Consider the following 15,807-nt stretch of genomic DNA (forward strand, 5'->3'; position numbering starts at 1 on the left):
GAACTGAATCAGCTGATTCCTATTTCATAAAAATCCCTAGTATAGCACACAGATCCACAGATCTTTGACCTTATATAAACTGTCAAAAAACAACAAAACCAAAAAACTTTTCAACTACATGAACAAAAAAAGGATAAAGACTTTATCTCATGTAATTTAATATTCCATTACCTGATGCTCTACTTCCTGAACTAAGGATTCCAACAGTTCTGTTTCTTGTGTCAGAGATGTCTTCTGACCTATTTAAAAACAGCAAAAGATGAACATTCAGGCTCGTTACTGGTTCGAAAATGAAATTAATTGAACATATTCAATAAGAAATCAATCTCAAGTAAGCAAAACGTCTTCATTATAGCTATCTTAAAAAATTTCTCAGAATTTTAACTACAGTATTTTTGAAAAGAGGATTTCAGAACCAACACTAACTACAGTAAGAGACAAAATGCAATGTAATTCTATTAAATCCTTCTAAGAAATATATGACGACAAATACTCTGTAATGAAATTAATGTTATTGCTTCTTAAGGAATATAAAGATGTACAAAAGTATTTAATCAATCAACCATTCTGAAATAATTCCTCCCCCCAAATTTAAGAGCAGCCTAAAAAGAAGAATGTAGTAAGTGGACCATTTGTATATTAAATGTCAGCAAGAGGTATGTTCTTTGAATAAAAAGAAACCTATGAAAAAGAATGCCCAGAGAGGAAAACAGTCTCAAAGAAGCTGGAAACATGGAGGGATAAATGAATTATTATAGTAAAGGAAGGAAGAAACTGCTTTACATGATTAAGGAAAAAAAAGATAACAGTACAGGCATACTTGCCAAATCAGACCATTTTCTTCGTAAATCACAAAGTCTGAGGAGCTGGAAGCATATCCCATGACGTTAGCAGAAATCATATCAATTTGGTATAATGTTAACTGACACAAGGGAACAATTAATAGAAGAATTCTTTTTTAAAGCGATCTTTCCCCAACCTATAACTTATCAACTTTTGCTCTTCTGATTCAAATCTCAAGGAGGTTCAAAGCCCCACGTACACAAGAAAACTCACCCATCAGTGTTATTAGCTTATTCTTCAGCTGTGTGTCTAACCGTGCAATCATCATCTCCACTGCATTTCTGATTTCCCGAACACGCTCATCTTTTGCATTTCTTACAGCTTCTACATTTCTTTCCTAGAAAATAAACAGGTAAAAACTTTTAATTGAATTATTCAAATAGAAGTAAATGGACTTTAATATAATCACTGCAATTCTTAAAGTCATTTAATTTCCTCTTTAAAAACGATAAGCCAATAACACTTTTTAATTGTTCAAATACAACAGGAAACTCAAAAAAATTTTAAACAATTAAAACATAATAAAGTACATAATATTTTAGCAGTTAAACAGAAAAGATATGTAATTACAAAAAACTGCTTTAGGTAACACATACAAAGCACAAAACTTAACCATATAGGAAATCACTGTTCAAAAACATAAAGTACACTGAGGTCAGTTCACATCACCCTAAAACAAATGAAAAATTTGAAAAACCGTATCTACTCTAGTTTACAAAGTTTTAAATTTTTTTCAGAACTAAGCTCAGAAAGAAAAAAATAAGGTTTTTAAAGACTGCATAGTATAGCTTTTTTAAATAGCATACCACCAAAAATAAAAAGTAACCTTTCCTACATTTACTATTATAAGCAAAAGCAGTGAGAATATCAAACTACCAACAAAGTACCTTCTTTAATGCTCAAATTAAAATGTCATCAAAAGAAAACAACAGAAAAAAACGTAGACAAATAAAAGCCAAATGGAAGACATGCAACTTGTTTATAGTCCAAAATGACTTTGTGCAGCATACATGTAACTGAAAAACATTATTTTCTATATAAAGAATGTTATAAAAATGATAATCTCGATCTTGATTCGTGCATGAGTAAAATAAAAACATCTTTACGTTAGGAATGGTCCACAAACCTCACTAATAACTGTCATTCTGGTAACTTTAAACAAAATAAATTCCAAAAGTGTATTTTCTACTTAAATGTTTGATGCTTATTATATTTTCCCATAGAAATATTATCACAAATGGTAAGTCAGTCACCACAGCTCTTGACCCAGACAATATCTAAAGAGTAGTGTTAAATATTACTCTTTCAATTTTGCAGTTCTAATTCAGAAGATCAGAAACAGTTCATTCTGTGGTAGCAGAAACTCTACCAAAGAATAAATGACTTAATGACTATAAAATGTCAATACTGATTCTATTCAGAAGTCAGTAATTGACTCTGTAACAAATAGGCTCACTGAACTTATTCACTGATTCCCTATTTTTGTGTAAGAACAGGCAATTCTCTGGCTCCAACTTCAGAAGAGGCAAGGAATTTTGGATGCAATTCCTCAGCTGGTTTGAAGTTAGTGAGAGAAACTATAAATACATCTCATCAAATTTTCAAATCTTGAGTTCAACATATGATTGATCTATATTATAAAAAATATATATCTTAGCATAGGGACTTCCCTGGTGGTCCAGTGGTTTAAAAATGCTGTTTCAATGTAGGGGGCAAAGGCTGGATCCCTGGCTGGTGAACTAAGATGCCACATGGTGCGGCAAAAAAATAAAAAGAAAAGAAAATATATACATACATATATTATAAACTATAAAAGAAATAATGATCTTTTAGTAGTAGTAGTCTTACCACTTCTTGAACTAAGCTGATCAGTTCCATGAGACGTCGACGAAGTTTGGCTACTTCTTCATTCACTTTAGTAACATGCTGCTCATAAATTTCCGCCAAAGGTTTAAAGGTATGTCCACTATGCTATTTAAATTAATGAGTAGTTTTAGAACATTTTCATGTATCTCATCTACATTTACGTTCCTTTCTTAACATTCTACAGATACTATAAACTAGTAAATAATTTCAACGGAATTTTATCTTCTGCCTGTTTGTTACAACAGGCCAGAGTTTGCTTAAAATCACTTGGCCCATGCAGGAAAAAATCCTTCAAGATTTTAGATAATGGACTTTAGCAAAACGTTTACTTTTCTAGAAATCTTCACTCATTAAAGAAACAAAATCCTTAATCATGGCCAAAACCACCTGACACAACCTGATTTATTACTCTTCTCTTGGTCAGTACTAGCCTTCTTCTATGTCCTCAAACTTCTTCCCACCAGCCCTTTTGCCAAAGAAACTCCTCGTCCAAAAATAATTCTCTTTCCTCCACCCTCTCCAACTTCTCCACCCACTTAACTCCTACTCCTCCTTTGGAACTTAACTCAGGCTCAGTGTTAGGTCCCGTGGCCACTCACTCTCAGCACTGTATACTTATTTCTAATATTTTTCACAACAGCAAGTGAGTGTCGAACTAGCTGTTTGATATCTGTTGCGTTCACCACTGAACCCCCAGTCTCTAAAACAAATGAATAAATTAGAAAGGTACTTGAGAAAAGAAGATTTTTAAAAAAAATCATAAGATCTAAATGTCTACATTCATATTATTTCACAAATGCCTATAAAGTTGTTGTTCCATTTTAAAGAAACTAGATTTGGAAATCACAGCCAGGATACCAGATCAACTGACCAGTGTATCAGATTAAGGAAAAGACCTTGATCCTACAGCAGAAGATTTGCAAATAAATATATATTTTACAGGTTTTCAATTAAAATATTTATGTAAGGAATGAACATCAACATCAAAATCTCCCACAAAAGAAAATAACAGAAGATACAATACATTCTGCTATGAAGCAGATACATTTAATTTTATTCTATAAACAGAGTAAAATGATATTACTTTCTAAATCAAACAAAAATGTCAGTGCTTTCAAGACTCTAACTAAAAGTAATATGCTGAATTTGCTCCTCTTACCATTCCTCCCCAAAGTGCACACTGGTGGCAGATACACTTCTTACAAGTCCAGCAAAATACACTAAGTTTTTCGTGGTGATTTTCACACCTATATGTTATAGAAAAAAGTACAGCTATAAATTAATTAAAATTGGAACACAGTTACCACAACAAATACTTAAGTTTGGGCAAATAAGTCAGTCAATTTTAAACGACTATATCAGGAAATACAGAATGAACTCCCATGGCTCGTGTGTAAATCAGACTACATGAAATTAACCTCTGTATACCAGACAACACAATAAACAGAGTAAAAGGGCAACCTATGGAAGGAAAGAAAATAGCTGCAAATTCTGTATCTGGTAAGGAGTTAATATCCAAATTATATAAAGAATTCCTATAATTTAACAAATACCCTAGCCAAGCAGGAGAAAGGCATGGCAACCCACTCCAGTATTCTTGCCTGGAGAATCCCATGGACAGAGGAGCCTGGTGGGCTATAGTCATGGAGTCACAAGGAGTCAGACATGACTGCAGCGACTTAGCACTAGCCAAGCAAACAAACAGAAACAATTAAAATATGGGCAAAATACAAAACAGAAACTTCTCCAAAGAATATACACAAATGGCCAAATGGATATGTAAAGATGCTCAACATCCTCATAAGGAAAATGCAAATCAAAACCACAATATTACCTCACACTGATTAGCATGGCCATCATAAAAAAAAGGACTTTCCCAGTGGCACAGTGGATCGGAATCACCTGCCAGTGCAGGGGACAAAGGTTTAATCCCTGATCTGAGGGGATTGCACATGCTGTGAAGCACCTAAGCCGGCGCACAACTACTAAACCCGAGCTCTAAAGCCCATGAGCGGCAACCACTGAGCCGCGCACCCTAGAGCCCTGCTCCACAGCAGGGAAGCCAACACAATGAGAAGCCTGTGTGCTGCACCCAGAGAAGCCCCTGCTTGTCAGAGGGTCTTTCCAAACAGAGATCCCCACACCAGAAGAAAACCGACCTAGTGTTCACCTATGAAACTGAAAGCAATCTTTCAGTAATGACATTTAAAAAGGCATGTAGCACAACCTGTGAAACACCTGAACAAAGAAACTGAGGACATACTTGTCCTTTTCATTTTCTTCATGTTTGGTAAGACTGCAGAGTTGAAGAGTATCAAGTTGCTGCGTTACTTCTTCTGCCCAACGACAGTTTACTAGTTCTCGTAACTGGAGTGGAGCACTGGAGGGAAAAAAAAATATATATATATACATACATATACTCTCATTCAGGAATTTAAGATCATTTTCTAAAACACATTTCAAAGGTAAACACTGAGGTGGCAGATGTGTTAACTCAATGGGGAGGAATCCTTTCAGAATTGTATAGCTTAAATTTTGTCAATTAATATCTCAGCTGGAAGGCTGGAAAAATTAATTATTAATCAAGAAAAAATAAACACTTTCCTCAAAGTAGAGCTCACAATCATATTGATACCAATTACTATCAAAATAGTAACAAAGACATAATAAAAAGTATGGTTTGCAGCCTATTTTTATAATGTACTATTTATTTTTTAAAAGGAATAAAAAAATTTTAGATTACAAATTTAATTCTCAATTCCTTAGCCTAAAGCTTTACTGTCCAAAATAGTAGCCACTAGTCATATGTGACTTTAAATTAAAATTCAAATTAATCTTAAAAAATTTCATTACATAGTTATACTAGACTTATTATAAATGCTCAACTACCACATTTGACAGCAACACTAGAGAACATTCCCATCACACTGAAAGTTCTATTTGATAGTCCTGATCTTCTTAAAAGTTAATAAGAAAAATAAGAACAACACATGAAGAAAAATGGGCAAAAGATATAAAGAGACAGTTTAAGAAAAAATTAATTATAAATGGCTAAAAATATTAACAGATGTTCAGTTCCAATTATTTTTTTTAAAGCAGATTAAAAACAAGATACCATTTTTCACTTAGCAGAAAAAAAAAAGAAAAAAAGACTAGTAACTCAGTGTTAGCAAGGATGTAATGAAAAGGTACTTTCAATATCTATTATTAGTAACATAAAGTGGTAAAAAGCCTTTTCCTTCAGTGGAATCTGGCATCATCTGAAATAACCAAAAATGGAAACAAACTAAATGTCTTCCAGTATAAGCTCAAATAAATGTATAATCTTATAGTGGATTATTATTCAAACATTGATTTTAAATGACATATGTGTACATACCATCAATAAAGGCACCACTATATTTTACATGGAAAAAAGAAGCAAACAACAAAATATCATTTTTGTGTTTTAAGAAAAAATTATTAGGTACACATATCAGTATACATAGATAGATGTCTAAAAGAACAAACAAACCAACCAAACCTAACAATTTCTTCTCAAAGTGTTAATTTATGAAAAGATTAGCTGGGGAGTATCAGAATCAGAAGCCTTTTTATTCAGCTATGGATTTTTTTTAACAGAAACTTTATTATTTTTTGTAGTTACAAAAGGCAAGTTTAGAAGTTACACAATGATTTTCCAAAAGAAGGTAAATAATGTAATATATTCTATATAATTCTATGTCAGATAAATTGGTCTGCACTTCTTCAGACAGATAGACTGCTTATATTCTTTCCAACTGTATTCAAAAAGAGAATAAATGTAGCAGATTGCAGAAAGAACTTTATGAGTATCAGGGCACACTCTGACCCCATCACCTCACTACTTTCCAAATTCACAATCACAGTAAAATGCTTACCGGCAATGAGGACACTGGGCTCTTTGCTCTGTCAGCCAGCGCTAAGGAGGCAAAAGAATTAGATTTTGATTGCAGAAACACCATTAATTTGTACATTTTGAGTACTTACATACCAAAATTAATGAGTTTACCTCTCTAGTGTCTGCATTAATTATAGAGATACTTAGAGAATGGCAGGCAATCTGTTTCCTCATTATCATCGTGACAAGAATAAATTTTCAAAGGGACAGAACTCATCCCAAAATAATTCTTAAGAAGCTATTCTCTCAAGGAAAAGAAAGTGATCCTAGGAGTCTGGATCTCACAGGGATGATAAAATAATCTCCACAAAAATAATAACAACACTGTCACTTCCACACCCCAAAACAAGCCACTATGATGATTTACTTCTAATTGACTCATCATAAAATCTCCAAGGAATTTTAAGGTACTACTAAATTCCTTCTTGAAAAGCAAACTAATAGTACAGTATATGCATTATGGACATAAAATTAGAAAAATATAAAATAAGCAATACAGCAAAACTCTGTCTTAAGAGTTCTACAGTTCAACAATTTCAACATCTACATATCCTGGTTTCCTCATAATTATAAAAAGTTTTTATAAAAGAATAATATCTCTACTAAATCTCAAATTCTATTACTATAACCATTTTAGTTATTACTGGATAGGGAGCAGTTTTACACCATCTACAAAGAAGATGCTAAGATTTCCTGAAAACATTTCCAAAAACAATAGCTTCGTGGTTAAATATTTTGTTTTACTTACCTGGTTAATAGGTTCTGAGGTAAATAAATATATAATCCAATAGCTATGTACTCCCCAATATCCGCTATTTCTGTTTATTCTTTCCTGTTTCTATGAAAGAACCTAAGTTTTTTAAAGTCAAATAACTCAGAAATAAAATTCCCAAGGAATCCTTGAAGAACAACAGAAGATAAATACGGGGAAAATCTACTTCACAGAACAGAAAATAAAGCTGTAAGAAAAAGAAAATAGATGGAAAAGGATTCCATTCTTAAAAACCTTGAACATTATTTCTTTGGTCCCTGAGCAAAGCCAGATTTAGGTCACGTTTCTTTCCCTCAAACAATGCTCTGCTAAAGTCATAGCACTTCTCCAGAGGTAGTCTCAACCCACACCTCTCTAGCCTCATCTGAACGCTGAAGAATTGATGCTTTTGAGCTGTGGTGATGGAGAAGACTCTTGAGAGTCCCTTGGAGATCAAGGCAGTCAATCATTAAGGAAATCAACCCTGAATATTCATTTGAAGGCCTGATGCTGAAGCTGAAGCTCCAATACTCTGGCACCTGCTGCGAAGAGCCAACTCACTGGAGAAGGCCCTGCTGCTTGGACAGACTGAGGGGAGGAAGAAAAGGGGGCAAAAGAGGATGAGATGGTTAGATGGCATCGACTCAATGGATATTAGTTTGAGCAAATAATGAGAGATAGTGAAGGACAGGGAAGCCTGGCCTCCTACAGTCTATGGGGTCACAAAGAGTTGGACACGACTGAGCGACCGAACAACAACAACAATACATAAAAAACCCACAACAAACATGATACTCCATGGTGAAAACCTGAAAACTTCTCACAAAGTTAAGAGGACTCACATTTCCTGATTTCAATGTTTACTACAAAGTTACAGTAAATCAAAACAGTCTGGTTCTGACGTAAGGACAATGAAACAGAATAGAGAGCTCAGAGATAAACAGCAAGGAACAGATATTCTTTGATTCCATTTATATGGGGTACTTAGACTAGCCGGATTCCAGAGAAGAAGGAATAGTGGTTACCAAGCGTTTGGGGAGAGTATAATGGTCCAAAGTAATAAAAGTGCACATCCTTGTCTTTTTCTTGATCTCAAGGGAAAAGTTAAGTTACTGCTACGTACCTGTAAGAATGGCTAAAATTCAATACTGAATATACCAAGTGTTGGCATTAACATGGAAGATCTGGAACTTTCATACACTGCTGGTAAGAATGTAAAACGATACAGCTATTTTAGAAAATAGTTTGACAATTTGTTAAACATACACCAACCATATGATTGAGCCATTTCATTTCTATTTACCCAAGAGAAAAGAAAGCTTAAGTCCATTCAAGGACTTGTATACAAATGTTCATAGAAGTTGTCTTTGTAAACACCAAAAACTAGAAGCAACTCTTATGTCCATCAATAGGTGAATGGATAAACAAATTATGGCTGTGCATACAATGGAATGCCACTTTATAGCAATAAAAAGGAACAGTACTGTTAAAACACCACAGATGAATCTCAAAATAATTTTTGCTGAGTGAAAAAAGCCAAACCCTTAAGAGTACATTTTGTAAGGTACCATTTGTATGAGATTCTAGAAAATGCAAACTTATCTAAAGTGATAGAAAGCAGATTCCTGGTTGCTTGAGAACAAAACAAGCAAAAGGAGGCATTACCAAGAGGCAAAAAGAAGTTTTGGAGGATTACAGACATATTCATTATCTTGACTGCAGGCATGGCTTTTCAATGTAAACATTTGCCAAAACTTATCAAATTGTATATTTTAAATATGTGCTATTTACTGTATGTCAAAACAAAGTCAATAATGATAGGCAAACAAATTGCTACCAATGCTGAAAAATCAAGAGGGGATTAAAAATAAATTTTAAAAATTAGATGAGGAAGATGTCAGTAAAAAAAAAAGTGGGGGGGGGGGAAATACAAAATAGAAACAGACATTGAGAAAAAATCAGCTGAGTGCAAGGAGATAAATGAAAACACAGCCAATGTTCCTGCCGTCTGGTGCATGTGTGGAGGCCCCAGATAGTCCTAGGCAGAGTGCTGGCCAGGGAGGAAGTTTACTCTCAGTCCTTCACTGACTACCAGCTGACTTCGGACAAGTTTATTCATGCACCTGAACGCTCGTTTGTTAAAATGACACCAGTATCTGGACTGTCAGAGACAGTTCAAGTTCTGCTCAAAAGAACAGAGATGGGATGGAAAAGAAGGGAAGGCATTCAAATAAATAATATTACAACTTGGTTGTGTGGAGTTCTCAACATCTCAAGGACTTTGCTTCTGTAATTATCCTCGTCTCTCTAGTATCATTATTTATTTCTACTGGTTTAGTCCCAGCAAGCTAAAAACCTTCTCCCAAAAGGTGACTCTCAACATCCCCCTTCAATTCATTGCCTTATTTCTCCCCTTTACAGTAAGATTCTGACAGTTTTTATGCTTGCTGTGTCTTTCTCCTCCCACTCTGACATCAAACCACCTTGAACTTAACATACTAAAAGAAAACCTTTATTTAGACATTAAAAGGGTGAATTTTATGGTATGTGAATTATATCTCAGTTTTTTTTAAGATTTAAAAAATACAAATATTATAATAAATTGAACTTAGTCCAAAATTTTGAACAGTAGTACCACAGTCACAAATTAGTTTAAGACAGAACTATATTTAGTTATATCACTCTCACTAGCATAAACAATGTTTTTTGTACTGTTACTAAAACAATTTAAAAGTTTAAAAAAAAACCCACAATTTTTATAGCCTACCCAAATCTGTTCCTCCCATTTTTTCTGCTTTAGAATGGAAAACCATTCATCCAGATGCTATAAAAAACTATTCTCACATCCCATCTGTACGAAAACTCACGGATTCTACACTCAAAACAACAGAAAAGCCCTATTTTTCACCACCTCTGGTGTTCCCATCCCAGTCTAAACCACCACTCACCTTTCATTAATAAAGCCCATCCTGACTTCTCTTCACTCAACCACCTGCCAATAGTCTACTTTCCACACAGAAGCCAGAGGGAAAGCCTTCAGAGCATCAGCTCCTTCAAATCACTCAAAAGCTTTCCATGGATAGCAGCACACTTAAAATAAAATCCCAGGTCTTTACCAAGGCTCATTTCCCTTCCCTCTCTCCCTCTGCCCACTTTGCTCCAACCACACTGGTTTCTTTGCTATTTCTCAGCACACTAAACATATTTCTTTCTCAAGGCCTTTGCCCCTTGTGATTTCTCTGCCTGGTACCTTCTTTCCCAGATATTTCCATCACTCTTCCATTTCATCCTGGTCCGTGCTCAAATGTCATATATCTAGAGACATTCCCAGATTACCGAACCTGACGTAGCTACCAACCTGCCTGTGTCCTCTCAAAGTCCCTACTCTAAACCCTTAACCAATTTCATTTTTCTTTATGCTATGAAGCATATCTAACATAGCTATTTACTTTTTTGTATATATCCTAACTAGGAAACAAGCCAACTCCTTGAGAAGTCAATGCCTAACTCCAAGTAGGCATACAATTAACAGCTGTTGAATGAATGAACAAATGGATGGTGTACTTGGGAACCAAGATAACTCTAAGAAAAAGGTTAGAACCAAATTATCCAGATGGTCTGAATACAAGGTTAATGTTCCTGAACTTTCCTTCAGGCAATAAATCTGAGGCTTCTGGGAGGAAAAAAAGAGAATGGCATTACTGGAAAACATCAACACAACAGCAGGATACGAAATGGACTACAGATTAAACACTTAAGACAGATCAGTTAGATGGTAATTGTAATTATCGAAGCATGAGGTAATAAGTATCTGCAATTCTCTATTAAGTGAAGGGAAGTCATTCAGTCGTGTCCAATTCTTTGCGACCCCATGGACAGTAGCCCACCAGGCTCCTCTCTCCATGGGATTTTCCAGGCAAGAATACTGGAGTGGGTTGCCATTTCCTTCTCCAGGGGCTCTTCCTGACCCAGAGACTGAACCCAGTCTCCGGCATTGTAGGCAGACGCTTTACCGTCTGAGCTACCAGGGAAGCCCCATTAGGATGGTAATAAAAAGAATGGAAAGGCAGGACAAATATAAATGACACTAGGAGATAATAACTTAAAAACATTGGTGTCAAGAGGTTTCAAGTTTGGGCTCCTGGTAGAAAAGAAGAAACAAAGAAAAAAGTTCAAGAGAGTCAACTTGAGAAAATAACAGAAGAATTTGATTTGAAGCAAGTCTCAAGATGTTGGAAGGATAATCAGGTATGACATTTATAAGGCAATGTTGAAGGAAGATTTAGAAGCCATGCAAAAGTAAACCAAATTTCTCAAAGTAGATGAAAAATTCCCAGACACTTCATAAAAGAAAATGCCAATACAATATTTAAGAAATACACTCTTGTAAGGAACAAGATGAGGAAAAAGTGAAGAAATGAAGGATCAGTGAAGTATAAGATAATAACCAGAGGTCATCTATATAGTGCTATTTGTATCTTTGTATTTTTGTGCTCAGTCGTGTCTGACTCTTTGCTCCTCTGTTCATGGAATTTGCAGGCAAGAGTACTGGAGACGGTTGCCATTTCCTACTCCAAGGGATCTTCCCTTCCCAGGGATCAAATCCATGTCTCCTGCTTCTCCTGCACTGGCAGGCGGATGCTTTACCGCTGCGCCACTTGAAATGTCCATGTATACTAGACCTTCATCAAAAGAGGTGAATCCAGATCCGCTTTATCAATTAACTACAGTGATAGAGGCCACTTAAATCTATCTCACGTCAGCTACACCACTTATAAAACATAATATGTGTATGAGTTGCTATTCTTAGAATACCATAGAATTGCACAAGTGGAGAGTATATTTTAGTTTCTAAATTAAACCTTTTAGATTACTTATCTCATTTAATGCCACAACCATCTTGTGGGACAGATCTTGTTATCCACATTCTATTATTTGAGAAAACAATGCAAAGATCAAGTGTCTCAGTTTATGAGTGGGAGAACCAGCATGGTATGTAACCTAGGCTTTCTGCACATTAGTGCAGTGCCAAAGATCACAGGCTCCAGAGCCAGACTACCTGGGTTCAAACCCAGCTCTATCCTTTACTGACTGTGTGACTAGAAGCAAATGATCTAAGTGTTTCAGATATTACTCTTGACAAAGGGATATTCCTTCCTCGGACAGGAACAAGGAATCACAGAGAAAGTTAGAGATGAAGAGCATGTTAGATGACTTTGACTTTCTCAATAAAGGAAATTATCTACTAAGACTAATGTGGGCAGGGCAGTTTTCAGCTATGGCCTGCAGATGTGCACTGAATCGCCACATACAACCAAAATAAGTTCTTCTGCTTTACATCTTAGGCTTTCTCATAATTTTGTTGTGGGGTTCACCGACATTAATTTTTTAAAGCCACCAGATTATATTCACCTTAAGGTCTCTTTTAACTATAAGATTATATGACTTTATTCTTTGCCTTTGAACCCATTACTAGCTTTTTCTCTATCTTACCCATCAAACAAGTATAAACTCTCCCTCTTGAGTCTCTTTATGACACTACACATTTGTAAGTGCCTCTTTATGACACTACACATTCCTGAATATAAACACAAAGTCCATTCTCGTAATTAGATTTAAACTCCTGCAGGGAAAGCGCTTCCATCACTTATCTTGGCATCCTCAACCCCAAATACAATGCAGGTAAGCACTTCCTAAGTACTTGTTAAATGTGCAATGATTTAATAATGTAAATATACTACAGTTACACAGGGCTTTGGTTTCCAGACATTTCAAGGCAGTTATCACTTGATTACTCATCTCCACAGAGCTTAACAATATACACTGACAATCTTCTATTAAGGAACATTCATTTAAGACATTTTTTTAAAGGGCATGCAATATCAAATTTTAAAAAGATACAAAAAATGGTTAATTTTTACAATATACCCTATATATGCTAAATGCATGTAAAAAGAGTCACTTACCCTAATGCAGCTGAAACAACAGAGCTTGGAGCAATGGGGACACAAGCGCGCATCCCGCAATTTCTCCATGCAAATGAAACACCGGAAAACCTCAGCAATGCTCTGAAAACAGTAAAAAGATGTTAAAGCTCACCAGATTAGGCTACTGAATCAAGAGTATAAAGCATGTCTGCAATAATTCATTCAACATTTACATTTATTTTGGATTCACAACATCTCAGTTTCAACTATATTCAAGGTCCAGGTACCTCAGAACATCTATCTCCTGAGGGGAAAAAATGCCTCCATTTTTCTAAGCTTCACAATGATCCTAGTATAAGTAAAGAACATGGAATTCAGACACAGACTTCTACACAAATATTCTCACTGAAACAATAATAACGGCAAGAATCTGGCTATAGCCCAAAGGCCAAAACATTAAACCACAGGAGTTAACATAGAGTATGATAGCCACTAGAAATATTTTTGAAGTTTATGATAAAAAAATCCTTATGACGTATAACAGTAACAAAAAAAAGGCAAACTATATGACTGAATGAACACTATGAACTTGTAGCTTTTTCTGAAAATTTCCCAAGGGGAGTGGATTGTGTTTATAAGTTTTTTAAGTATAAAAAGATCCATTAATGGCAGTATACTTTGATCAAGAGGGAACCTATGTAATTCAGAATCCAGAAATCTGAATTTCTGCCATGACGTTCAAACCAACTAGCAATTTATTTGAGCCTGAAATTCTGCCTGTACTGAGAATTTTGGTGGCAGCTCTATGAAGGCTTTGGGAAGAAAAAAAAAATTACATAAATAGAAGGAACAATATTATGTTTGCTAGTTTCAGATGAATCAATTTAGGAAGTATCTGGCAAGAAAACAGATATAATTAAATGTAGGTTATTACATATTGTAAATTTATTTTTACAGTACTCACATTTATTTTTACTCCATTCCAGAGGAATTAAAACGCTTCTAAAAACCAAGGTGAGGTTACAAAACCTTTATAATACTTTACAAGAGGAATTAAGGAGAAAATTACTCATGAGTCTAACCATGACTCTGCAGGACCAGAATCTGTGAGATGAAGACGCTGGGGGGGTGGGGAGATGGGACACAAAACGACCATTGGATGAACTAGTTTCAAGTGGAGTACCCAACTAATATAGTTGTCCCTAATTAAAATCAAGGATTTATTATTTTAGTAATTGGAAGGTTCAAATTTTGACAACTATTAATATTATATAATTATGTCCAATAAGCAATCTTTTTTTATGTTCCTAGCCTTAAAGTCAGTATCCCAAACATTTGAAAACATCGTTTACAAGACTCAGATAAAAAGAACAGGCTGCTCTAGAACACTACAATCAAACAGGATAGTAAGAGTATATCCTCATTCAATCTGGGAAGGGCAGATGTCTACAGAATGTACCGCGGAGAAGGGAATGAATACCCATTCGGAGGGAGATTCGGAATCGCTCAGAAACTCGTGAGAACTGGTCGCGAGTCGCAAGGGCACGACCATGTAAAGAATTTGCAGTTTTGCGCTGAAAAGGCTGTAGTTTGCAAAAACCCCGTGGGGATGAGTACCAGTGCCAAGACATCCTGAAAACGCCCGAATACGCACCACCTGACTGCAGGAACTGTCCGGGCACACGGCGCCCTTGAGGGCTGCGGAACGACGAGCACCGCGTCCCCCGCACTGGGTCAGCCCCTCCACAGCAGCAGCAGTGGGGTGGGGGTGCCCCACGAGAGGGTGGACTAGGACGGGGCGCCCCGAATACAGAACGCTCAGCGGGTGACGAGGGAGACTAAGCCACCACCCTCCTCAAGCCCCCTCACCTCCACACTCTGTTCATCCATTGCCCCCTTCTCTCGGTGGGGCCCTCGGAGACCCGCGGAGCCCGTGATCTGACCGATTAGGCGCCAGCCCGAGGTCGCCAGGTCAAACTGCCCCGGAGAACCGCCAGGCGCCCGCCTCAGGGGGCTCCGACGGCCGCCACACCTGCGCGCCCCATAGCTTCAAGCTCCGCGCCAGCTACCCCCACTTCGCCATTTTCATCCGGGCGCCAGCCCCTGGGCGCGGTGGGAGGGTGAGCGGTAGCCCGCAGCTCCTCTCCTCCCGGCTCAGCAGCTCGCCAGCGACCGCGAGGGGGCCTCGGCCCACGTGACGCAGGCGCGCGCGTATCGAACCGCTGCCGGAGTCCAGCGGCGCTGCTCTCCCGCGAAGAAGGTGCTGCAGGGAATTCGCAAACACTAACGGTAACCAGGGCAGCGGAAGGCGCGGCGAGAGGAAAGGCGCGGCGCGCGCGCACGCATGCGCGCAGGCCGCTGCGCCGAGGGAGCGGGCCAGAAGCGGGCGCTTAGTTCCCGCGGTGCGGGAGCGCACACGAGATTTGGCCGTTCGAAGCCGCCGGGTTGCGTGCCTTCGGTCTGGGTTAGCGCAGGCGGAGGAGAGCGCGGCGCTGTGCCGC

The 15,807-nt window shown here is 37.2% G+C and overlaps 1 protein-coding gene across 1 annotated transcript in view; it reads right to left on the reverse strand.

The window, feature by feature from the left end:
- The window catches only part of TRIM37 (tripartite motif containing 37), a 131,042-nt gene extending 115,846 nt beyond the window's left edge, over positions 1–15,196 (reverse strand). The window contains exons 1-8 of the mRNA XM_052658014.1: positions 15,176–15,196; positions 13,346–13,447; positions 6,609–6,649; positions 4,973–5,089; positions 3,869–3,956; positions 2,692–2,814; positions 1,057–1,180; positions 172–239 (exon numbers count right to left, since the gene is read on the reverse strand). Coding sequence (XP_052513974.1) covers positions 172–239; positions 1,057–1,180; positions 2,692–2,814; positions 3,869–3,956; positions 4,973–5,089; positions 6,609–6,649; positions 13,346–13,447; positions 15,176–15,196 — 684 coding nt within the window. The remainder of the gene's footprint in view (positions 1–171; positions 240–1,056; positions 1,181–2,691; positions 2,815–3,868; positions 3,957–4,972; positions 5,090–6,608; positions 6,650–13,345; positions 13,448–15,175) is intronic.
- Between the last annotated feature and the right edge of the window lie 611 nt (positions 15,197–15,807).

The sequence above is a fragment of the Budorcas taxicolor genome, chromosome 19 (assembly GCF_023091745.1).
Source record: "Budorcas taxicolor isolate Tak-1 chromosome 19, Takin1.1, whole genome shotgun sequence".
Classification (NCBI taxonomy): domain Eukaryota; kingdom Metazoa; phylum Chordata; class Mammalia; order Artiodactyla; family Bovidae; genus Budorcas; species Budorcas taxicolor.